Source organism: Hippocampus zosterae, chromosome 5, assembly GCF_025434085.1.
Source record: "Hippocampus zosterae strain Florida chromosome 5, ASM2543408v3, whole genome shotgun sequence".
Taxonomy (NCBI): domain Eukaryota; kingdom Metazoa; phylum Chordata; class Actinopteri; order Syngnathiformes; family Syngnathidae; genus Hippocampus; species Hippocampus zosterae.
Genome location: NC_067455.1, coordinates 21,028,544 through 21,054,991, shown reverse-complemented (window position 1 = coordinate 21,054,991; position 26,448 = coordinate 21,028,544). Strand labels below are relative to the sequence as shown.

At 43.0% G+C, this 26,448-nt stretch overlaps 1 protein-coding gene across 1 annotated transcript in view; it reads right to left on the bottom strand.

The window, feature by feature from the left end:
* rspo2 (R-spondin 2) overlaps nt 1–26,133 on the bottom strand; it is an 82,546-nt gene extending 56,413 nt beyond the window's left edge. The window contains exons 1-2 of the mRNA XM_052064838.1: nt 25,594–26,133; nt 25,036–25,371 (exon numbers count right to left, since the gene is read on the bottom strand). Of these exons, the coding sequence (XP_051920798.1) occupies nt 25,036–25,276 (241 nt within the window). The 5' untranslated portion in view covers nt 25,277–25,371; nt 25,594–26,133. The remainder of the gene's footprint in view (nt 1–25,035; nt 25,372–25,593) is intronic.
* Between the last annotated feature and the right edge of the window lie 315 nt (nt 26,134–26,448).

Genomic DNA, 26,448 nt, shown 5'->3' with positions numbered 1-26,448 from the left:
CACTGAAGACAGAATGAACCAAACCATCGTGCACAACTTGTGAAATGATGCAGAAAAAAAGTCTTTGAACTGACAACTGCCACTAAAAAGTTCCACTTAGCTCAAAAATAAATGGTGGCAAAAAAATGCAGTTTTATAGGAGTTAGGCATGTGTGATGAAGGCAATTTTATTTTCCAATTTAGCAAAAAAATATGTCGGACCCTTTTCCAGCTGAAAATCATCAGGTTCTATAGCCTAAGTCTCTGAACTGGTCATATTGTAAGCACATGTTTATAATTTCAGATTGTTTTGCTGCTCATAGCAATCTAGCGGGAATAAACTGAGAAAACACATTGGGTGTGAGAAATATTAGCCAGGCCAACTGAGTCCTGTAATCCAGAGGGTGAGGTTTGAGAAAGAGCAGCTAGTCAGTGCTGAAAAAGGCACGCACGTGCAAAATGTGGGCTGAATTACAATTTATAGAGCATGTTATAACAGAAGCTCAAGGGAAGTTGGTTGGTTTTATGCATCGGGTTGTTACAAATCATATACAAGTGTAAAAAATCGGATGGATGGACAAAAGCCCAGCGTACTGCTTCACTCAGCTGACTTAAGTGTTCCTTGCGTGGAGCTATAATGTAAATACCCCCCCCCCCCAAAAAAAAAGTTTGATTTTTACGACTGTTCACCTGTTCATCTCGTCTCAGACTACGGCTGTCAGACAGACTCGGACTGCATTGCTGAGTCGTCATCAACCTGAAAACATGTTCTGCAACTTGGTTGAGCTCTGTCTACTCCGATGTGGCTCACCCCCTGTACTCTGCCCAATTCAAAGTAAAGACCTGAGGTTTGATCAGTCGCATTATTTTACTGTCATGACGTATTTCATTTAGAATCCCATTTCCCATGCCAAACCACATCTGGGGCTGCTGATCTTCGAGGGAAATTACAAAAGAACGTGACCTTGCAGACCTAACGGTATATCATCACGTAGCAAGTCTTGACCAACACCATCCTTGCATGTGAAGAAAAGAAAAGAAAGTCGGGTCTGACAAAGGAGAATCACTTTTCAACAATGCTCTGATAACAACACATCCTCGCATAAAGCAACTTCTACAATGTCTCAATGGAGACTCCATTCTCTTTTGGTCATTTGGATTTTTATCACTGGGGAACTAGTGCAATGTAAAGCCAAACTACCTGTAAAGGCCATTAGCCAAAAATGTCTTCTTTTACATTCTTCTCTTGTTTTACGGCAGCTGCTTGTCAAGACACGCATGCCAACAGTCGGCAGATGCTTTTCATCCTTGCAATAGGGATCTCCGCAAACATATATTGTGTTTGGACAGAGCAGGTGTAGGAGCACTTTGTGACACTGTAGAATTGAAGCACAGTAAGAGTTATCTCATGACTTACAATGGCAGACTCTCTCTCTCTCTTTCTCTCTCTGGGTAGAAGCAAACATGTGGTTTGCTTCTTGCCAATTCTTCCCTTCTTTTGCCCATACATCTTTATTCAATCACTCTTATAGAAAAGAAAACAGATGTTAAAGTGATTTGGCCCAGTTGAAACCCCACAAAACCTATAAATCAGCTGTTGAGTCAATACAAAAAACACATTTTCGTCAATAAAGATGATACATTTCAAACCTAAGTTATTGCTGTATGAAATTTTATATGATGACTCAATGTGGAAATGTGTCCAAAACACCTTTAGGCGAGTCCAGGGCTCCTGAAAGCTACATTTGGAAATTATTATTAGTTGAGCTGTGCAGTCAGTGTTTGCAAAATACAGTCACTTTGTCACACAATTTTATCGTGATGTGGAACTTAATTTGTTGAGCACAGCAAAGATCAAGGCGCCTGATTTCTTCATACAGGATAGCAAATAGGGGCTGTTGACATGCACGTTCGCTCGCTCTAACAGATTGCTCACACTGCAACAGGTGTCGACGGCCGTATTGATAAGAGCGAATTTTGCATGTTAGGCACGGTAGCTCTGATGGTTGTCACATCTGGTACTACAAATGTGGAGGGTACCACAAATGTAAAAGTACAAAATACGTTTTGAGAAAAATAATCAATTGTAAATCGCTGATGGTATAGTGCAGGGGTCGGCAACCCGGCAACCCAAAATGCTGATAGAGCCATATAGGACAAAAAACAAAAACAAAAAGCAAATATGTCTGGAGCCGCAAAAAATAAAAAATAAAAGCCTTCTATAAAATTTACAATGAAGGAAACACATGCTGTATGGATGTAGGAGAGTGGACTGTCTCAGAATAGTTTTTGTTATTCATTGCGTAGTTGTGTGTTCACAAACGCTCCCATAGAATTTATTTTGTGATTGTTTTGACTGTTTTGGTGCAGTATTTTCGCTTTTCATTGTGTCATTGGAGTGATCATTAATTTCCGTTTTTCGTAGTCTGTCTTTGAACGCCTCTCGAGTCAAACGAGAGGAGAGAAGGTACGGAGAGTCGGACACAGACGTGTCTGTGTTTGTCGAAACTGTTAAAAGCAGAAATAAAGTGCACGTTTTCAAAAAACCAACACCACAGCTCTCTTTTTTTCAGTGCTGCAACATCTATCTATGTCTACATGAGCTATATTATACAATTACACGATGAGCCTTTATATTAAATGATTTGTTTTTTTTATTTTTTTTATGCAGTGCATTCTGCAGAGCAGGGGTGCCCAACCTTTTTTGACCGAAGATCTACTTTTCGTTCAATCGACCCGCGCATACACAACACACTTACAGAGGCACACCTTCCTACTTCGTCGAGATCTGACAAAGGAGGCATGTGACTCACTTTTGCAGCGTTTTTGACTATTGTAGCTCACGTGTACCATTTTAAAAATGCTTTTCACAGCCCTCCAGATTCTCTTTGCCAGTACCCTCGGTGAATTGTACATGAAACACCGTTTTATTAATATTTTTTACTTTTTTGCACCAACCTGCCATGCATCCCGCCCTGCTAATAGAAACGGGTGCCGTAGGCTGTGACGCAAATCTTCATTGACAGAAACGTTAAATTTAATATTTATTCTAATCATTTTTACAGCATTGGGAAACATTAAGAATGTTTTTACTCCTACAGAAACCATATTAAAAAAAAGACATTTCCCTCACACATCTTTTTCCATTTTCAAACATTTTTTATAAAGCTACGGGAGCTAATAGACGGCGCTAAAGAGCCGCATGCGGCTCTGGAGTCACGCGTTGCCGACCCCATGTAGAGTGGTACACTCGCCTGACATGTGTGCGGGCAGTGTGGAATCGGTTCCCAAACAGTGACGGTGTGAGTGTGGTTGTGTATGGTTGTTCCCCTCGATATGTGCCCTGTGACTAACCAGTTCAGGGGTTATTCTGCTTTTCACCCATCGTCAGCTGGAATAGGCTTCCGGCAGCCCTCTTCAGGTTAAGCGGTGTTGAAAATGGATGGATGGCTTTAGAGCAAATTGTCTCTTGGCATTTTAATTTGTATTGACCTGGCTTCAGAAGGATTTTAAATGACAGTCCAAAATGAGGAAACGATGTACGGTCTTTCTGTACTTTCTGAATGACTTTGGTCAATACATGGGATGTAAAAGGACATAGCGTAAGTTTGATATTTGAAATATTTCATCCGGTCTGCTCCCCCAAATCTACTCAAGCTGCGAGTGAAATGTGTTTCCCTCCACAGGAGGGAGAAGAAGTCCATGGGTGGATTTGATCTGATTAGGCCACATGTTGGCAATTCACCACACATAAAACTCACACCTAATTTTCACACCTACAGCACAACATGCACTAATAATAGTCTAATAATTCACTCAATCACTCATTCACGCAGGTGAGTGTCTCTTTTCTTTGGATTTGCTTCAATGTCGGGCTGCAGCAAATATATCACAGGAGTGGAGCAGTGAGCTGAATGCCATGCTCTGAATATTTGTACTCTATGTTCCCTTGCTTTCTTTCGCACCTAAAAGGCAGATAGCACTGTGTGCACCATTTGTCATAGCATTGACAAAACTTCCAACTCTCACATCTGACGACCAAAAGGTGTTGGATGTGTTTCCTACATGCCAAAAATGGGTTAGCTCCAGATGGGAAATATGTCTTCTGACCAGGTGACTCATGAAATCAAATTGCGGATCAGGAAAAAAAAAGTAATAGAAGTATCTTCAAAGTGTGTTATTGTTTCTCACTGATTGATAGTACCAGCAGGGGAAGCCAAATCCATGAAACAATAAATCGTTTAATGTACCATCATATCTTTGGATGGGCTGTAAAATGTTTCAAAACACATTTTTCAATACAAAATGAACAGAAAAATTGAAGCAGCAACAAGAACAGCAACAGTTAATGCTGGTGTTCAGCAAACCATGAAATGACACTTTTTTTCATGATCTGTGCACAGCACTTTGTTCCAACTGTGTTGTTATTTTAAGTGCCGTCTAACAAAAGTTGGGTTGTAATGGGTAGAGTGAAAATTAAATCGCCGAATTCAAGTCCTCATGCAGAAATCATGGAATGAAGTGCAAAGGCTTGAAGGGGGTGAAAAAAGAACCTAAACACAACAATCACAACACATTCTTGTTCTCAACAACAATCTTCTGTCACACAGATGGCTACGAGGCCCAACATGAAGGCTTCTTCAAACCTTCTACCTCATTAACCTTTTACCAAGATACACCCTTACACTCCTCCTCTCCCACCAAGGCGAGGAGGGAGATCTGAGGTGATCACCAAGGGTCAAAAGTGGAGTGCACCACAGGGGGACAGATGTCAAAGTTTTGGTCTTAGTTTCACACATGGTATCTGCCACAAAAAAAAAAAAAAAACCTTAAACATCAAAGCATTTGTTATTGCACCCAAAGGAAGAGATGACTCTACTCTTTACAACACGTCCTTCATATAAGTGTATTTGTGTCTCGGGGGCGGAGTCCAAACCTTTTCCAAGGGGTGGCCGGGGTGATTCAACGAGTAAAATTCATGACTCAAAACTATTATCATAGCGTGATGTCAATTCATCTCTGCACATTGAACACTTTATTCTTGAACACTCTATTCTTTTTGTCAAGTACAAAATGACTTTGAAAATATGTGAAATTCAAGCCTCTTGCGTTTTCATTCTGCTACGTCCACAGCTTTCCTGCCTCAAAGACTTGAATAAGCATTGCCTTTGTCACTTCATGATATTTATTTTATCTTATCTTTTACTTACTGGGCTAACGTGGGATCTCAGGGCTTAGACTGTATGCCATGTGATGTGGATATGACCAAAAAACAGTCCTCGGATCTTTGTATACTTGAATTTTGAGGAAAGGAAAATGCCTTGAATCCTTGAAATGTCTCATTCAATTACAACTTCAAAGGATGAGAAAATGAATTGGTAAAAAGTAGAGCTGTCAAACGATTAAAATATTTAATCTAATTAAAAATGCAACTGTCATAATTAACTCAAATGAACTAAAAAATTAATCGTGATTACTCACACATTTTTTATCGTTTCTGAATTTCCTTTTACATTTTTGTCCTATTTTTTCCCCCATTTTAATGCTCACATCAAAATTGAATCATGAATCAGTTTTCTATTTGCCAAATGCAAATATTTACTGAAATAACAATTTCGATTTTCAATTTTACATGAACATTTTTCACTTGGTGCAGTTATTCACACATAATCTCTCACACAATATTACTGTCCATCAATAACGGTGAAAAAAATATTTTGTCACACAACAGCTGCTTTAACAGCTTTTTTTATGAAATCAAAACAGAGCAATATAACATTATAAAGTGCACATCTAAGGTACACTAGTACTCAGCCGGCCGTACAAACAAGCACACGCACTTCCCCCGTGCTGCAGGGGCAAACCATACTGAAAGGGGAGCGGGGTTCACTCCCCCTAACATAGTCAGGCTATGTTGATTGTGTTGGTCCTTCTTGGGCGGAAGTCTCTCTACGGTTTTGTGTAGACCTCATTTCGAATGACTACACTTGGTTCGATGATAACACTGGAGACATTTTACTTTCGCTAGGTCGCTACCACTGTAGCGCACTGTCACTGTCAGACGAACACAGAGAAGCTCCACCCGCTGTATTTATATGGACACGGAACGCTGTAACCTTCCACACAAAATAGTTCCAAACAAGTAACAATCGCGTCAGTGGCATACATCGTATACTTGTATGATACAGAGAGAGAGAGAAGAACAGATAACTTTGGTCTTGTCAGTGGAGCAATATGGCAACCTTTTAAAAGTAAACTTTCCATTCATAAACTCTTTAAGTATCCGTTTTCGGTGTCTCGCCCTGCCGTGGCTGGCAAAACAGACATGGGCGTGGACTTCTGCAGCGCTCTTGTTTTATTTCTGATGTATTTATAGAGCAACGTAACATCCGATTGTGACGTGTGCCGCGTTAATCTCGCGAGAAAATGTTTAATCCCGTTAGAATTCATTTAAATTAATGCCAATAAAAATGCGCTAAAGTGACAGCTCTAGTGACAGCTCTAGTAAGAAGGTAAATAAGATAAGATAAGATAAAAACAAGTATTGTCTGTTCCCTATAAAAACTAAGCATGTTTTCTATTTAAATATACTATATATATATAGTTGGAGGCTATAGTTAGCGGTTGGAGGCTAAGATCAAGGCGGCCCGGAAAGATGTGAGTCAATTAACGGAGGCCCAGAGAGGTGTGATGAAAAGGCCGATACCCGAGAGCTACATCCAGATGACCATACCTGAAGCACTCGAAACTGCCAAACAAAGGCTCCAAGCCTTGTCCAGTCGCCTAAAGCGGTACACGAAAGAGAATGAGGCCAGACGAATAAACAGGCTGTTCGCAACACAACCTGCGAAAGTGTACGCTCAGTGGCAGGGTCCTAACAACAGAGCTGACCCACCAAGACTGGAAACTGAAAGGTACTGGAAAGGCATATGGGAGAAGGAGGTTGCACATAACAGCAGTGCACAATGGCTGGTGACCCTGAGAGAGGAGCACAGCAACCTACCTGAACAGAACCCAGTTACCATAACAGTGGCAGACATACAGGAAAGAGTCTCAGATATGAAGAACTGGACAGCACCAGGCCCGGACATGGTCCACACCTACTGGCTAAAGAAACTCACAGCACTCCATGAGCGCCTAGCAGTACAAATGAACCAGCTGCTGAGGGATGGGACTCACCCAGAATGGCTAACCGAAGGGCGAACCATCCTGATCATGAAGGATCCCTCAAAGGGTGCAGCCCCATCCAACTATCGGCCAATAACCTGTCTCTCCACAACATGGAAGCTCATGTCAGGCATCATTGCGGCTAAGATAAGTGGACACATGGATCAATACATGAACGAAGCACAGAAGGGCATTGGTAGAGATACCAGAGGAGCCAAACATCAGCTCCTGGTTGACAGAACAGTCGCCCAAGACTGCAGGTCCCGACGTACCAACCTGTGCACAGCTTGGATTGATTACAGGAAAGCCTATGACTCGATGCCACATACATGGATCACTGAATGCTTGGAGTTGTATAAGGTGAACAGGACCCTAAGAGCCTTCGTTGCGAACTCGATGAGGATGTGGAAAACCACACTTGAAGCCAATGGCAAGCCACTTACCCAAGTGTCCATCAAATGTGGCATATACCAAGGTGATGCACTATCCCCACTGCTGTTCTGCATAGGACTGAACCCCCTAAGCCAAGTAATCACCAAGACAGGCTATGGATACCGCCTCAGAAATGGAGCTACAATCAGTCACCTCCTCTACATGGATGACATAAAGCTGTATGCTAAGAGCGAAAGGGACATAGATTCCCTGATCCACACAACCAGGATCTACAGCAGCGACATCGGGATGTCATTCGGGCTTGAGAAATGTAGTCGGATGGTGACTAAGAGAGGAAAGGTAGTCCGCACTGAAGGGGTCTCACTCCCTGAAGGAACAATAGCAGACATTGAGGACAGCTACAAGTACCTTGGTATACCACAAGCCAATGGCAACCTCGAACTGGCAACAAGGAAAGCGGCTACGGCCAAATACCTCCAGCGAGTGAGGCAAGTCCTAAGAAGCCAGCTCAATGGCAAGAATAAGACCCGGGCAATAAACAGCTATGCCCTGCCAGTGATCAGATACCCTGCAGGAATAATAAGGTGGCCAAAGGAAGAGATTCAGACCACGGATGTTAAGACTCGAAAGCTCCTAACCATGCATGGAGGGTTCCATCCCAAATCCAGCACCCTGAGACTGTACGCAAGCCGAAAGGATGGAGGCCGGGGACTAGTGAGTGTGAGAGCCACTGTCCAGGATGAAACATCCAAGCTCCAAGAATACATCAAGGAGAAGGCTCCAACGGATGACGTACTCAGAGAATGTCTCAGACAATGGGGAACAGAAGATGAGGTGCTGGAAGAGGGACCATCATGGGAGGACAAGCCCCTACACGGGATGTACCACCGGACCATAACTGAAGTGGCTGATCTCAAGAAGTCCTATCAGTGGCTAGAGAGGGCTGGCCTGAAGGACAGCACAGAGGCACTCATCCTGGCTGCTCAGGAGCAGGCCTTGAGCACCAGAGCCATCGAGGCCCAGATATACCACACCAGACAAGACCCAAGGTGTAGGTTGTGCAAAGAGGCACCTGAGACGATCCAACACATAACTGCAGGGTGTAAGATGCTGGCAGGGAAAGCCTACATGGAACGCCATAACCAGGTGGCTGGCATAGTCTACCGAAACATCTGTGCGGAGTATGGACTGGAAACCCCAAGGTCAAAATGGGAAACACCTCCGAAGGTGGTGGAGAATGACAGAGCGAAGATCCTGTGGGACTTCCAGATCCAGACTGACAAGATGGTAATGGCGAACCAACCAGATATCGTGATCATAGATAAAGGGCAGAGGAAAGCCGTTGTAGTGGATGTAGCGGTCCCAAGTGATGGAAACATCAGGAAGAAGGAACATGAGAAACTCGAGAAATACCAAGGGCTCAGAGAGGAGCTGGAGAGAGCCTGGAAGGTAAAGGTGACAGTCGTGCCTGTGGTGGTCGGAGCACTCGGGGCAGTGACCCCCAAACTAGATGAGTGGTTGCAACAGATCCCGGGAACAACATCGGACATCTCAGTCCAGAAATGTGCAGTGCTGGGAACAGCAAGGATACTGCGCAGAACCCTCAAGCTTCCCGGCCTCTGGTAGAGGACCCGAGCTGAATGAGGGACGGACACCACCCGAGGGGTGAGATGAGGATTTAAAAATATAGATGTCATTCGGGTTTGAGAAATGTAGTCGGATGGTGACTAAGAGAGGAAAGGTAGTCCGCACTGAAGGGGTCTCACGTTAAGGACAGCTACAAGTATACCACAAGCCAATGGCAACCTCGAACTGCCAACAAGGAAAGCGGCTACGGCCAAATACCTCCAGCGAGTGAGGCAAGTCCTAAGAAGCCAGCTCAATGGCAAGAATAAGACCCAGGCAATAAACAGCTATGCTATGATCGAAAAACGCGAAGTGAAAACTTGTTTCAGCGTTGTGTATTTTCCGTCGCATCGGGTGGGCGTTGCGTGTATTTAAGCTCCCGCGGCATTACACCTCCATCCGTGTTACGGGTAGTGGAATTTACGCTTACGCAAGTTCCGGTAACACGTAATATCGTAGTCAAAATGTTAATGAATAGGTTTTCATTACGGGTGAAGGATATTCCTTTCAATAGAATTCCGGGGTTGGGAATATTTACTGTATTCTCCAACATCAAAGCCTCTTTGTGCCCGTTGTGTTCATATCTTGAGGACCATCTGTACTTTTAGTATCGCTTCTAAGTACTTCATTCAAGACTGTCCATACAAAGTCACAATACAAACAGATAACTTAAACCACAGATGGGGAACTCCGGTTCCTCGAGAGCCATATCCAGCCTGTTTTAGATCCCTCACTACTCCAACACCCCTGATTCTAGCAAGCTCTGTAGAGGCCTGAAACAATCAATTGAATCAGGGGTGTTGGTGTAGGGAGACCTCGAAAACAGGCAGGATATGGCTCTCGAGGAGTTCCCTACCCCTGACTATAAACTCCCTTCACACTTGTGATAAACAGATAAATTGTATCCACACATCAAGCAAGTGCCTGGTGCTTTGTCATCTGGCTTCACTGTAATTTCATTACTACAAAACTGCTCCTTAATGGCTGGCACTGCCCGGGCATTGTACCAGCAAATGAATTGTGTTGGCGCTCCAAGGACAGCCCTTAGGACTGCATGTGTGTGTGTGTGTGTGTGTGTGTGTGTGTGTGGGAGGGGGGGGGGGGTCGTGCACAAGTTTTCCTCTGTGCCATGTGGAAATAGACTCTTAGGACGAATGCCATGAGTCAGGGGTGTCCAAAAAAGTCCAAATGGATCACATCAAGCATAATGAAAACAATGATGTGCAAAGTTAATTTCCTCTCAGGAAAAGTACTGTGATCCTAGGTATGTAAATGTAAAGAGCTGCCACAATAAATAATTCAGTTTAAGCTTCATAAAGTGTGTGTAGACGCAATATGTCCTTGTGAAAATGTCATTTCCAATCATGAAAATCAAGCAATATATGTAATTGCTTGAATTTGACTATTTTTCAGCAAGATGTGTTTTTTCCAGCCAGATTTTGCAACATAACAATAAAGAGATACTCAAGTGAACACGTTCATAATATAGTATATCATGCTATCATCATTAATGCTTGGGTGAGGGCTGTTCATGGTGGGCGTATGATGTCTAAAAACAAACAACAACAAAATAACATGCTACTTTTATCAACTGTAAGACTTGTTGTAAGGAAACAGGACGAGTGTGTCTTAATTGGCATGGGACTTTCAGTTGATATTTTTGCAGATGCCTGCAACCTGATGCAGCATGGTTTAATTGATTGAATGACGTTTTGTGCCGTTGTGGAGGTGAACACGGCCGACTCGATTCACCGCTAATCCAAGCTGTTCCTGCCCCTCCCTTTAAATGCAGCGCGTGAGAGTAGTCCTTTACGTGGCTAAACAAGAAACTCATTTGCTCTAGTCTGGCAGCAAGTGAGTTGAGAAAGGACTGCAAACCGATCTCCCCTAGCAGATGATATCAAGTTGGCTTGCAAGACCATAGATGTATGAAGTAAACACTCTGAGATCGCCTTCCACTCCAGTTCTTCATGTCGCAAGTGTGAGGCATGCCCCCTACGACACTACCTTCCATAGCTTGGCCATGGCCAGTGGGTGATTGTAAAAATATAGTAATGACAATAACGACAACACCTTTGATTCATTGATTGGTACATTCATTGAAAGCAGAGTTCACAAACTCCGGTCCCGTAGGCCCCACGTTCGATTTACATGCCCCCAAACATAGGCGGGGTTCAAGCTGGTTTAAGATTCGGATGAATTTCTGCGACTAAAATGTCACAAACATCGGGCTCATGGAGATGGAAATGCCCTTTGTACAACAGAATGTCCAGTAAGGTGCAGAAAGATGTACCACGGATCAATATGCACTCGTTTCTACATTCGAGTGCAGCTGTGCCATTGATGAAAAAAGGCCCTGTATGTCTGTCTTGCATGAGATGACTCCATCATTTTTTTTAATTACATCTCTCTCACAGAGTCGGATACAAACTTTACCCCTCTTGTGCCTTTGGACCACAGTTGATTATTCTCACATCATCATACGTAAGAGAAGACAGTCCTCGCTACCCATGCATATGGATGCACGCACGCACAAGCTAACCAGCCCCACATTGTCAGCTGCACTTCACTCCTGTCCACTACCACAACAAAGCCATACCCAGTTAGAAAGTAATTAGCCAGTAACCATGTAAACTCCACCAGTCCTCTCTGAAGATGGCCAAACCATGTAACTCCTGCTGTTAACAACTGTTTACTTAACCAGGAATGCTGCTTGTGTAAACTGGCCCCAATCCATATAAAACAATATACAGTTTAGAAGTTGTGTAGGACAAGTGTATATGGTGGACTAAAAGAGTGCCATTGTCTCCATAGTGTAACATGCACAATTCAATTTCAGTAAGTCTTGTCACATGCGCACACACATGCTTTTGTCCACAGCTAGACAGCATATACTTTGGCTGTACTATTTTCACAAAGACAGCAACAATGGAAACAGGCCTTTAGTGAGCAAATCACACACTACGAGTGCAGTGAGATGAAATTTATTACATTTTCAAAAAGCAAACTTTTAGTGCCATCCTTGGGTGTTGAGGCAGTGTGCTGCAGAACTACTTCAAAGCTTTTTATTATCCTTTCCCATGTGTGGATCTCATCTGGAAGGATTAGCGAGTGTCAGATACTGAGGCTGTTTTAATGGAAAGTCAGTGTTGAACACAATACAAAGATGATGTATCACTTCGGAGCTCATTAAGTCATCCTATCTCATCAGTTGTTTCCTTTAGTTTACCATACATCTGCTGTTTATTTCAATTGTGCAATTAACTACAACTACTGCACTCCTATTAAAATGTGTGACTCGTTTTTTTTGGGGGGGGGGGGGGGTGAGGGGGGGGCATTATCCCAGACTATATAAACAGTCCTTGACATACAGATGTATCTAATATTTTATACTTTAAAATAACTTTGGTTTGAATCGAGTTTCTGGCTACCTAAAAATCTTTTCACTCAACTCTACTCACCCATTTTATGTTCACCAGATGGTTGTGATCTTTGCTTGATGTTTTGGTTTCCAGCTGACAATAAGTTTTTTTTTTTTTTTTTTTTTTACTAATAACAGACATCCAAAACAATAGACTCAATTTAAGTGACAATCTCGCCAGTTCGGGAGACTACTCTCATGACACGTTGTCAGTCATCTGATCTCCTGCCAATATAAAGTACTTTTTAACAAGCAGTCTGCTTGTTTTGGCTTACATGGTTAAGCTGAATTTGAAGCTGTGATTATGAGGAAAGCTGGTAAGGGAGAAAAAGGACAATATTATGCACTATACAATATATTCACTACATCTGAAAGCCAGTTTCAAAGATGAGTTGTAATGACAAATTATTCACAGGCATGGTGCTCTAGCAGAAGACACTTTGCTCATTCTGATTACATTATTGATCCAACAACCACAGTGGGTGCCTCTTCAAGACAAGACTGTCAAACTCATTTTGTCTCAGGTGACATTTTATTGGGGTTCCCCTCAAAGATCCATTGTGACTCGGATGTATTTTCCACTCATAATATTGCACATACACAACAAATTGATCAATGTTTTTTTTTAAATCAGAAGACAACAAAAATAGCTTTTTCAACTGTCGTTTCACTTCATTTTAAAATGGGGTAACAAAAAGGATGCTTATACAATCCAAACACATTAAAAGTGAAGTCAATTTGAAATGGTGATACCAATTTCTCCCCCCAAAAATGAAAAATACGACACACATGAATTGCTGGAGCATGCTAGATAAAATGATGTTTTAGTACAGATCTGGTCCGTAAACCTTGAGTTTGATACTGGTCTGTGCGTTAAACAGACTGAGGCATATTTTGTCAATTGATTCTCCTACTGATACGGCCTTTATATAATAACTTACGTTCTCAATGTGCCTTTTATTACGACCACTTAAACCTACAGCAAATGACCCTCCAAGACCTCTTTACATCTGACAAGCACGCTACGTTTCCCCTTTCTGTTACCCGCCCACCCCCACTTAGTCACTGAGAGACAATGAGCTCGGCATCAAGGCCCAGTAATGACTCCCAGCCCAAGTCCTGATTAGAAACATGCCGGGTGCTTCTGCACTCCGCAGGCAGCCATGAGGCCCCTTCACAACACAACGCACACAAGCTTTGAGACCAGAGCTCACATGGATGTGTGAACCTCTCCCACTATATCATTTATTTCTCCTCCAATAATTAGTTCAACACTAAATCCACAGACAAGCTTTTCATATCGTCCAAAGGTGCCGTGTTTCCAACATAAGCCTCCAACTCTGTCGTAAACATGACATACACTTGACAGAGGCTGCTTGCAGTCCCCGACTGGAGCATCCTGATGAGTCTGTATTATTATTCCATTCATCCATCCATCCATTTTCTGATCTGCTTCTCCTTACAAGGATCACGAGGCATGCTGGAGCCCATCCCAGCTGTTTTGGGGCTGTATTATTAGTAGTAGAAGTCGTAGTAGGAGAATTATTATTTTTCGAGTTACCCCTTCCAGCATTTAGGTTAGTGAAGGCTCACACCATGAGCAAGCCACACAGACATAAACTTATAGTATCACTTCATTCTACAGATTTATCACATCACCACTTGAGGATCTGCTACATCAGACAGCAAGTGGGCAGCAGAGAGGGTTAATGCGCACTTACCTTCCTTAAAAGCCATATTTGTTTCACAAAATTACAGGCAAGCCCTGTAGAGAGATGCTTTATTGCATCTGACCAACTAACTTCCTCTCAATAACAAAAGCATTGCATGCTGAGCTGTATTTTGATGTGGTGTGTCAGCATAATTAGAGGTCCCATGAAGTCAGAGAGATGGGGGCGAAAGGGAGTCATGTCCATCTGTCAAGTGTTAGGGAGGTGGGCAAGGGGTTTAGCAACCAGGGTTCTATTGCTCACTGTTTGTAGGGCAGAAGTCACTTAACTGATATTATTATTCTTGCACAGAGTGCCAGTGTGTGGATGTGAGGGTGTGTGTGTTTTGTGTGTGTGTGTGTGTGTCTTTGTGTGTTTCTGCACATGTTGATGCAATGTCTCAGGAAACCTCAAGAAGTTTAGAATTACTATGCCTCGCAGATCAATGAGGAATGGTTCGCTACCTGCGTGCACACAGAAAAACATAATACAACAATATAACAAACAAGAGCATTGTCTAGAACCATTAAACACTAAAGTTACGGGTTACAAATGCTGGTCCCCAGAATGAGTCATCATGGTGACATGGTTCTTTCAGTTATTCGCTGAAAACTCATCTATTCGCTTGACTCACTTTCAATACTACTTTAAGATGCCGTAAGAGGGTGCCAAAGTAGTAATCATGTCAAGGAAGTAGAATGAAGTGATACATCTGCCTAAGACACAAACATCTTTGTATGTCGAGCAGGAGCTTATCTTTAGCCTGGCTTGCGAGAGGAAGTTATGGAGTCCTCGCCACATGTGCTTGTACAGCACATGTATTAGTATGGCAGTTGTTTGAAATCAACTGGTGGAACAGAGTGGCCACAGTGATGCACTCATTCTCTCTGATGAAATGCAGCTGATTGCTTATTCAAGGACTAGTGGGCAGGAAATGCTGAGATCTCTGAACTTTAGAAGGAGACCAAAAGGCAAAAAAGATGGGCACAGAAGAGAATCTTCACAAAGTACTCACAATACTACCTGATGGGTGTTATGTCCATCAAATTTCTATACTGCTTGTCCTTGATGGGGTCATAGGTAACTGTAGCCTGTTGGGTGCATCCTGGATTGGTCAGCAGTCAATCGCAGGGTACATATAAACAACCAACCATCGACACTAACATGTACTGCACAGAAAACCTAACCTCTATTTTTTGGATTTTTTGGGGTGTATGGATTGTTGATCTGCATTTTGTCCAATTTAGATGCAATTCCACAAGATGACAGCACACTATTTTGTTTGACATGGTGTAAATTTGGAAGAAAAAGAATGAAAACAGGAAGTATTTTGCCTCATTCTCATTTTTTTCTGAAGATTATTCAATTTCTCTTCCTTTTTAATCCTGCTTTTTACGTCTACAGAAAGTGACGGCTGTACGTTAATTTTATAAATGTAAATCTTTGGGCATGATCATTGATGAATGTTGGCAGATAGTACGTTTGTTGAGTTTGCGGGAAAAATATACTTGGTTTACTTTACACACAGGGAGATCTGTACACTGTTAAGTGCTTTTCCCATGGCACTCGCTCGGGATGAAAGAGTTGTGTGGCAATACAAATGCTGGATTTTCAGTGTGCCCACATTTGAAAGTACTGGAAGTAATTGGAAGTGATCAATTTAAGAGGGAGGAGGACACAAACGGCAGAGAAGAGTTAATGGCTGGGCGGGAACTTGGATAGGTTAATCGTGCCATTACTTGTAAATACGTCTACCAAAATAACAATAAATCACCCTGCCTGCTCCTCTCCAATTGGAGGAGCTTGTCGCCACCACTTTCAAATAGAACAACAATTTGAGGTGTCTTGCCACCGCGGCAGGAGTCCTGTTGTACTGTATGTATTATTTGAAAACTGTGCTTAAAGAGCTTAAAATAATAAGTGCAAACAAATGCAACAGAAACATGCGCAGGCCAAATTTAAATAGGGTATTTCTTTATCGTGGATTCTGAAATGCAACCCCCTGCAATAGAGGCGGATTACTGCAAACGTGATGATCATTTAAATTCTTCAATTAGCCTTATGTGTGTTTTGGACTGTGGTGAGGGGTACCCGGAGAACATCCAACACAGAGATGTTTCAATGCAGATTTCAACCAAGAGCGCCTGACGGTGAGGCAAATGTGCATTTTATTCTGACCACTTCAATACACAGCATGTAAGCCATCTATCCAACTGAGACATGAACGATACATTTCCCCCTTTGTTACCCGCCCTCTTCAAGATCTGAACCCATATCTCCTGACTGTGCGGAAGACAAGCTATCCACTGCTCCATGGTGCCTGGGGTATGCTCATGATGTAGTCAACCTAATTATACCATTGCTCACTGAAATCTTGCCCATATATGGCTGTTCCTTCCTGGAGTTGTCAGGCAACTATTAGTGACCTCATAATTGGCAATATGTTTTCTGCCTTGTATAAGAGCCAGACGACAGCTGCATCACATTGTTACCAGTCAAATAAAGTTGCTATCTTAACACATAATTGACTTGGCTAGAAAACAAATGTATTTATGTTCTTAGTTTGGTCCAGGTGTGTATTTAATCAACAGCAAAATGGTGGAAATGAGATGATTTAAACAATTCCCGCGATCAGATTAATTGGGGGAAAACACAGTGGCAGCCTATTGTATCTGCACCATTACCTTTGCACAGCTCGTCCGTGAATTCTTTTCGAGTTGTGTATTAGTAATGTGAGAGCAAAGTAGTCTAGAAGTGCCTTTCACTCCAAGCCTGAGGGCTGCGGGAAGCTCTCCTACCTGTGAAACACTTGTATGAGTCATTTTTCCCCCAAAAAATACGTCTTTTGTGTTGTTATTTTATGTGTTACTAATGATCCATGCATTAGAAATTTTACGATCCAATAAACTTGAGACATTGGAACCAAATTGGCTGGTCGTACTTAGTAGCTTTATGAGGAAACATATTGAGGTGTAACTGCCTCAAGGGAGCATGCACTTGAAGGAGCAAGTACACATTGGGTGAGTTTTAAGCACATTCTCTTGTATTCAATAGGGACACTGAACTTCTTGTCTACAATTAGAGAGTTTGTCATTGCCACATTAATATGTTGCATAAAATGTTCATGTCATCGCAGATTTTGAACAAATCTGGTTTTACACTACGGTAAAATGTCACTTAAAACAAAAACATCTGTTTGGCACTTATCTTTAGGCAGCATATGGATTCCTGTCATTATAATGATTCACAGTGAAGGAGAAGATCCTGTTGGGTACCTCCTCCACCCTCCCAAAATGGGAACGAAAGATAACGATGTACTGTTTTCAATAAAAATTTGCAGGACATAACATTAAGTACACCTGAACAATCCAGTGAAATAAAAAGCAAGCAGTATACCGGTAAATATATATATAAATACTACACACCAAAAAAAGATCACCCAAAAATAAAAATATTTTCTGATTTAGATTGGCATCATAAGAAAGAAAATGTGAATTGAACAATTGTTTATGATGGCGCTTGTACTTTGCAGTGGTGTAGAGCTGCACTGCATTATAAGGAAAGGCATTTCTAATTTGGTGATATATATTTGTTTCACTACATAAGAGAGGAAAAAGCCCTCCAAATGATTCGGCCCAGTTTGACACAAAAATATGGTGACAATAACAGACGTGGTTTGTTTCAAATTTTCTTGTGTCAGGCAGCGCACGGGAACAGATTCTTGACAAAGGCAGATAAGAATTGATTCAGCTGTCTTATTGCATTTTATTAAATTGTGTGGACCTAATGTTGTGGCCAGTAAGGGCATCTTGCCTCAAAGCAGGGCAACTGTCAAAGGTATGAATATGAATCCTTTATCTCCTCCTCCTACATGAATGTTTGTTGTCTATTTAATTTGATTAAACATAATTTTATTAATGAGGAAAAAATGGCACAATGGATATTTTAATGGCCTTAAAGAATCTCTGTCACCCTCCCTCATAGATAATTCATACAACCGCATACTTTCGCTTCTGCCGGGACTTTCAGCACTGTAGTGTGGCATGCGCACACTGAGGAGCCTTTCACCAGTTTCATCTGATACGCTGTGACTCCAAGCAGGAGCTGACGCCACAGACAAGGTCGACCTGTGCGGGTTAGTAGGTCAAACAAGGAGCTAGTCTTTTGACAGAGTTCGGAGGCGGGCTCAGACTAATGTGATTTATCAATACAGCACAAAAGTGATTCATTGTGCGTCATATCGACTGATAATTCACAAGATGGGCCGTGGCCATCATCGCCTAATGAGTGAGGAGGTGTCTGGGGATGGTGAATGAGGTGCTTGTGAGGGAGAGTGTGCATCATTGTTCTGGGCTTGATTCGAGCACCAAGTATATGCACCTGCAAGATGACCTTATATTTGTCAGCTGTTCCGCAACTGCTTCCTTCTCTTGCACACACACACACACACACACACACACAGATTAACGGAGGGCCCTGAGGAAAAAAACAAAAAAAGGTTGTGTGTTTGGAGCTCGGGTTCAGGTCAAGACTCTGCTCTGTGTAATCCCTCTCAGGTGATACTGTTCACATTCAGCTCGTTCCTGCTGACCTGCTTAAATATGCCTTCCTCACCCCGTAAACCCCCTCCCCCACTCCCACCCTCTTCTCACCGGCAAGGACGATGAGAGTGAGGGAGGGCTGCTGCTTTTCCTCGCCCATCAAAACCTCAGATCATTTTTCAGCCTTTCTGCAGAGCCATCAATGTGTCAGTTAGCTGGTGCCACACAAGAATAAAGTCAACAAAGCTTGACAGTTTTATGGAAAGAAGAAGGTCAGGATGCAGGGCTCACATCACCTGGATTAGACAAGCATCATGTGAGAGAGCAGTGTGAACAGACATGCCATCAGAAGGGCTGCCTTCCCTTTTTCCAACAGCTACAGTGGCAATGTGGGTTATAAAGCAGCCACTTGGAGCGTTTCCGCGCTCATCAACAGATTATATTGCACAGAAGTGCTGGGTTCCAACATTAACACTACCAACCACAAACTGGGGAATTTGTGGAAGCTTTCAGCACACATAGGCCTGGTTTGCAGGGTCAGAATGGAGAGGAACCGTCTGAGATTTTTGATTGTACAGTACGTCTCTAGCCTTCCCTTATCAACTATTAAATGGGCAGAACTTTCAGGGGTAAAGACACAAGTTGAAAGCGTTTCCAACTCTAATGTTTGTCTAATGTCTGCCCTTATTATTCTTTGCTGAAATAAGGGCTCAATCAGTTTCACCTCACCACCCTTTTCTGTGGATTTTGGCATCAAAATACATCCCGCAATCCTTGTACTGACTGTCATCAGTAGTACAGTGTGTCATGCCTTTCTGACTTTGCTCCCTACACCCTGCTAGGCCACAGTTGATTCATCTAAACACTTTCATTCTTTAAAACATCTGGAGAGGCAGTTCAGCAACACATCACTGCGAATTGACCATAAAATGATTGCAAATTAGCTGCAGACGTTTGGTTGTTCAAATTCCGAGCTGCAGATTCGAAGGGGTTAACGGTATCACATGGCAACTTTTCACCACTCTGGCTGCTAGTACATATTCATTACCTGTTCAACATCTGGGTATCTGTGTTGCTCCTGGCAGTGCAACTCAAGTGCGATTTTATGTAGTCACCAGCGGCATCATTAGCCAGCAAATAGAAATACCAACTGTTGTCTTGTCAATAATGCCCTTTCTAAGGCAAAATGTCATTTACATGACAAAACAATCACCCCCCCCCCAAAAAAAAAATCAATCAATCAAAAGAGATACAATACCAGCCATAACTCATCAAACAGTTTGCATTAAAAGCTAATAATGCTCAATGTTGACACTGTCAGAGAGCTTTAAACTTATGCATGTGTTTACCATTCCGGTTGTACTTTGTAGTGTCCGCTAGAACGGCACCGGATCACGCTGAGAGGCATGTGTTACCTCATGTGCAGTATTTCTATGAGTAGAACACACAAGACACCTTTAATAATAATATATAATAATAAATTTTATTTATAAGCGCCCTTCAAGACACCCAAGGACACTTTATCTTACGGTGCAGTTTGACATAACCGCAATATGGCATTTTAGTTAAAACTCACATTGTTGTGATATGTTGTTTACATTTGAATGATCCATCCGTCAAATCCATTCGTACCGCTCAACCTCACCAGGGCCGTGCGTGTGCTGGAGCCGATCCCAGGTGACATTTGGGCAAGTGGCGGGGTGCACCCTGAACTGGATGGCCGTCAATCTCAGAGCAGATATAGACAAAGAGCCATTCGCACTCATGTTCACACCTACAAACAATTTGGAGTCTTCACTTCACCTCAAGGTTAGTTGATTAGTTAGTTGAATGTCCATTCTGTGCTATGATTTTTCTTTCCTGTACACTTGTATATTATTTGCATGTTCAGAATTTGTTAAAGATTTTAATCAAATCCTACCGTGCATGTAGGAATGAGGAGAACAAGCAAACTCGACACACAGGAAGACAAAACCCCAAATTTGAATCCACAACCTCTGAACCATTAACCAGTTACCCAACGAGTACATTTGTGCTCATAACTGTGCTTAAGATCTTGATGGCCAAAACTAGCAGCCCCTTGTGTCAGTTTTCAAAATTGGATGGCATTTTTCCCATTGTGCTTGGTAATCTGTCAAAGTCAAACTCCTCCACTAGAAAATGAATCGATACATTCAAAATCCATCATTCCTAACATAGCAGCTGGGATAAACTGTGGTTCTCTGCTAGCCATAATCATAAAAGTTACATTTTTTGATGCCATTCATGCATTGGATCTTAAAAGATGTTGTGGTTGACCTTAAGACATGTATGCAGGGTAATTGTATAAAACATAACCAAACAGACTGTTTGTGTCATGCAGCTCCAAAATAATTGTAATCAAAAAGATCCCAATCACTTGACTACATTTAAAACAATCAGCTGGTCTCCTTGAAATCCTCACAAAATTGCTCAGTACAGAGCACCCCTCACACCTCACTTGGTTATGTTGATACGTGCATGTCTCACATCAGTGGCAAAACTTTTCCATGCGTGTTCCAAGAGGCATGAGTGTTGTTATTGTTAAACATAAAACAGTTGTGCTCGGTGTGAACAGTGTTGCCAAATTGACTTTCAAGTGTGTCTGGGACTCAACACTGCTGAACGATTTGGATAGCTCCTGGTACATGCCAGACGGACTGTGTACAAACCTGTCAGAAGAACATGGAGGACTACAAAAATACTCGATTTTGTTTTTTTTGGACAGGGCAATGATGTCTTATACACCTCTCTGTGTTGCTGTGGTCGATTAAAAACAGCAATCAAATATCAAGCGTTTCGGTTGACTTACTCAAATGGCACTTCTGCTCCGGTGTTCTGCCAAGACCCCTCCGAGGGATTAAGAAATCCCAATAGTTTTTAAAACTGGAATCACCTGATGTACTTTGAAGTCTTTTTTTAAAGTCAAACTGTTTTGACCTCATCTCCAATGCATCTGCCCTGACAGTCTCAGTCCTTCTCTTTCTATCTCTCACACACACACACACACACACCCACACACACACACACACGCGCGCACATACGTGCGCACACACACGCGTGCATACGTGAACACACACACACACACACACACGGGTTCCATAAATGGGAGAAAAGTGATGATTATTTTGACTAACGGAGGACCTAGACTGCAGTATTTTCAGGCAGAGGGATCTAATATATATTCCTCATCTCACCCCTCGGGTGGTGTCCGTCCCTCATTCAGCTCGGGTCCTCTACCAGAGGCCAGGAAGCATTTCTGGACTGAGATGTCCGATGTTGTTCCCGGGATCTGTTGCAACCACTCATCTAGTTTGGGGGTCACTGCCCCGAGTGCTCCGACCACCACAGGCACGACTGTCACCTTTACCTTCCAGGCTCTCTCCAGCTCCTCTCTGAGCCCTTGGTATTTCTCGAGTTTCTCATGTTCCTTCTTCCTGATGTTTCCATCACTAGGGACCGCTACATCCACTACAACGGCTTTCCTCTGCCCTTTATCTATGATCACGATATCTGGTTGGTTCGCCATTACCATCTTGTCAGTCTGGATCTGGAAGTCCCACAGGATCTTCGCTCTGTCATTCTCCACCACCTTCTGAGGTGTTTCCCATTTTGACCTTGGGGTTTCCAGTCCATACTCCGCACAGATGTTTCGGTAGACTATGCGAGCCACCTGGTTATGGCGTTCCATGTAGGCTTTCCCTGCCAGCATCTTACACTCTGCAGTTATGGGTTGGATCGTCTCAGGTGCCTCTTTGCACAACCTACACCTTGGGTCTTGTCTGGTGTGGTATATCTGGGCCTCGATGGCTCTGGTGCTCAAGGCCTGCTCCTGAGCAGCCAGGATGAGTGCCTCTGTGCTGTCCTTCAGGTCAGCCCTTTCTAGCCAATGATAGGACTTCTTGAGATCAGCCACTTCAGTTATGGTCCGGTGGTACATGCCTTGGCCACCTTATTATTCCTGCAGGGTATCTAATCACTGGCAGGGCATGGCTGTTTATTGCCCCGGTCTTATTCTTGCCATTGAGCTGGCTTCTTAGGACTTGCCTCACTCGCTGGAGGTATTTGGCCGTAGCCGCTTTCCTTGTTGCCAGTTCGAGGTTGCCATTGGCTTGTGGTATACCAAGGTACTTGTAGCTGTCCTCAATGTCTGCTATTGTTCCTTCAGGGAGTGAGACCCCTTCAGTGCGGACTACCTTTCCTCTCTTAGTCACCATCCGACTACATTTCTCAAGCCCGAATGACATCCCGATGTCGCTGCTGTAGATCCTGGTTGTGTGGATCAGGGAATCTATGTCCCTTTCGCTCTTAGCATACAGCTTTATGTCATCCATGTAGAGGAGGTGACTGATTCTAGCTCCATTTCCGAGGCGGTATCCATAGCCTGTCTTGGTGATTACTTGGCTTAGGGGGTTCAGTCCTATGCAGAACAGCAGTGGGGAGAGTGCATCACCTTGGTATATGCCACATTTGATGGACACTTGGGTAAGTGGCTTCCCATTGGCTTCAAGTGTGGTTTTCCACATCCTCATCAAGTTCGCAACGAAGGCTCTTAGGGTCCTGTTCACCTTCTACACATCCAAGCATTCAGTGATCCATGTATGTGGCGACGTCTGAGCCGGCATGTCATTCGTTTCATTGTCTCTCATCATTGTATGAGGTAGACATTAGCGTGAAAGATCTTACCCAAGGACCCACACTGGATGGTGTTAAGTGCTCATTTTTTTGCCCCAAGCGGGATTCGAACCACCATCTCCCATATGCCAAACCGATGCCTTATCCAGCCGCCTGGCACCCCGTCAGGGAATCGAACCCTGGTCTTCCGCGTGACAGGCGGAGATACTGTCCACTATACAAACGAGGAGTGTCCACTATACAAATATATATAAAATATAATATATATATATATATATATATATATATATATATTATATATATTATATATATATATATATATATATATATATATATATATATATATATATATATATACACCCCAACACACACACAAACATGTCGTGAAGCAAAGATGTGGTGCCATGCAGCAATTTTAGGATGGTTGAACAGGACAAAAATACAAACATAACTCTAAAACTCTACCTAACAGTCATTCAAGACAGAAGAATAGAGGAACGCAAACAGAAGGGTGAAAAAACGTGTGTGTGTGCCAGCACCCCGCAGTGCTTTCCCTGATTATTTGCAGATGGACAGTGGAGGGCTTTCAGAGTGAGGAGGTTCCCCCTGGCACGCAGTGCATATGATTAAAAGTGTGATTCCCATACAATGTACAAGCAACCCCCTTCCCTGACTTTGAATGATTTCTCTAGGACATTAAAACACAGCGGGGACACACCAGCCTACACCCGTTGGGCGCCCAAAGGATTCGATGAGCGATGTCACAAGTCTAAAGAAGACTTGGCTGGGGCCAACTCTCTTAATCTCACTGTCTCCTCGTTCATTGAGAGTACAGAGCAGTGTTTACAAAGAGGCTCAACTGCGCCTCCGCTGAGCGATTGTTATGCGGCTTTCCTACCAACTGTTCGAAGTGGTTATGAGATCAATTAAAACCAGCTTAGGAGGCTTGAGAGGAGATATGCAATTCATATGTCGGGGGAAAGGGATTTCGTAACCATTCATGAAATAACCCCCTGTATGAACACCGTGAGATGTAACTATGCAGCGATGCGCATCAGCAATGTTTTGGACAGATTCACTTTTAGTTCTCATCAATTATAGAACATTTAGTTATCCTTTTATCGGCGATATATATTTAAACAGAATAATTTCACTCAACATTACGATGTTTGCAGCTACACGTGCCGGGCGTATTTGCGCACGTTTTACGCATACCGGCAGCGAAAAACTACACAGCCTCTTCATTCCTTCAACGACTCTTTTGTAAGCTTACACCATGTTGGATGACTTAATATTTGAGGTTATGTTCATTGTGGTTTATTCTAAGATTATGGAATGTTCATTAGTGTAGTTTACGCCAAAACGCACCTGAGCGTTGTCAGAAGCAAGCAATGAATACGACGTTGGGCTATTTTTTAATGGAACCCAATTTTAAAAGGCGCGTGTAAAATACTATATAGCACTGTGAAAATTAAGACATAAAAGCGTACGCGTCGAACCCACGAGTCACTATCTGGATGCTGCGGTACGAAGCTGTAACTTTTACCTCTTTTGTTTCTCCTCCAGCGTTGTGACGGCGCCTGACAGCTGCTGTACTCCATACAGTTCAATACTATCAGGGCAAATGAGAAGAGTCGAAACTGCATCTGGACGGCTATTAAGTTGTCCGGACCCCGATTTTTATTTTTAAAAAAGGGGCGTGGGGGGTGCCAAGCGGGCTGGCGATGAATTCTTTTAAAATCTTCTCCCGGAGTTCCTTTTAGTCGAACTGCAATCTTGTCAAACATCAGACGAGATGCGACATATCAGGTCGCCAGTTGGGATCATTTTATGGAGCGAGATGATCCTCCGCTGAGTATTAGTGAGTGTCCACGTCGGTGCGCTGTGGAGATAATCACAAAAGAGATTGGTGTGATGGAAGTGTGACGAAATCAACACCGAGACCGAACAGTGACGCGCGAGGTGATAGTTTGATTGCAAGTCGTAATTTGGTGAAACGGTGGCAATTAGACCAACAGAAACAAACGCCCCTTCGAGGACCTTCGCGCAATGGTGCGTAAAAGTGAACAAAACGATCGGCGACATAAACCTCCAGTCAAATTACCTTTCATCGAACGAAGTGTTACTCTTCTCCGGTGTCCGGCTTTTAAGTTAGGTTCCCCTGGAGTGCAAGTGCAGCTTGGGAACACGCAGCATCACTCCTTGTGTGACAAAACTTGGGTTTCCAAGAAGAGAGCAGAGGTCCGACAGCTAAGAACTCGTTGCAGCGTGCATGAAGTGAAAGCGAGGCAGCCTCCCCCCTTTTTGGTCAAATTATTGGATTCCGTTCACCTGGGTTTCTTCAACGTTTGTCACAAAGGAAGAACAATGGATACAAAAACCACGCGCGGTTGTACTTGGACGGATTGAGAGCCGCAAATGCGAGGCATGTGCGTTTCTCCGCGCTGCTGAGGTTGAGCGGTGACTGACTCCAGATTGGTCCTGATGCTTTCTGCCTCCTTCCTCATATAGAGCCGGGCTGATGTCACGCGTGGAGACTTCTAGTTTTTGCGTTCTTCTTATTTATGATGCTAAAGATGACATGTCGTATATTTGCTCCCCTCCAGCCACCCTCACCCACTTTTCTTGCACGCTCACTAGTGGATGAGAGGTTGCTTCTGGGGGCTAGTGGGCGTAAACGAGCTTTTTGAGCCTGTTGATGTAAGACAGTTTAAGGGCAAAAAAGTCGTTTTGGGGGCTGTCTAGATTTGGCATCGTGACTGCGGGAGCAATTTACATTTTTCCTGTACAATCACCCATATCCCAAAGAAGATCCCACTTCCTCAATCCTTAATTCTAGCCAATACTTTCCACTGAAATTTAGCCAGATCAAAAATGAAATAATGACATACGTTTCAGACTAAAAATTGCTCCACTGTTAATTAGAAGTTGGAGGTAGAAAAAAAAACGAGGATGTGCC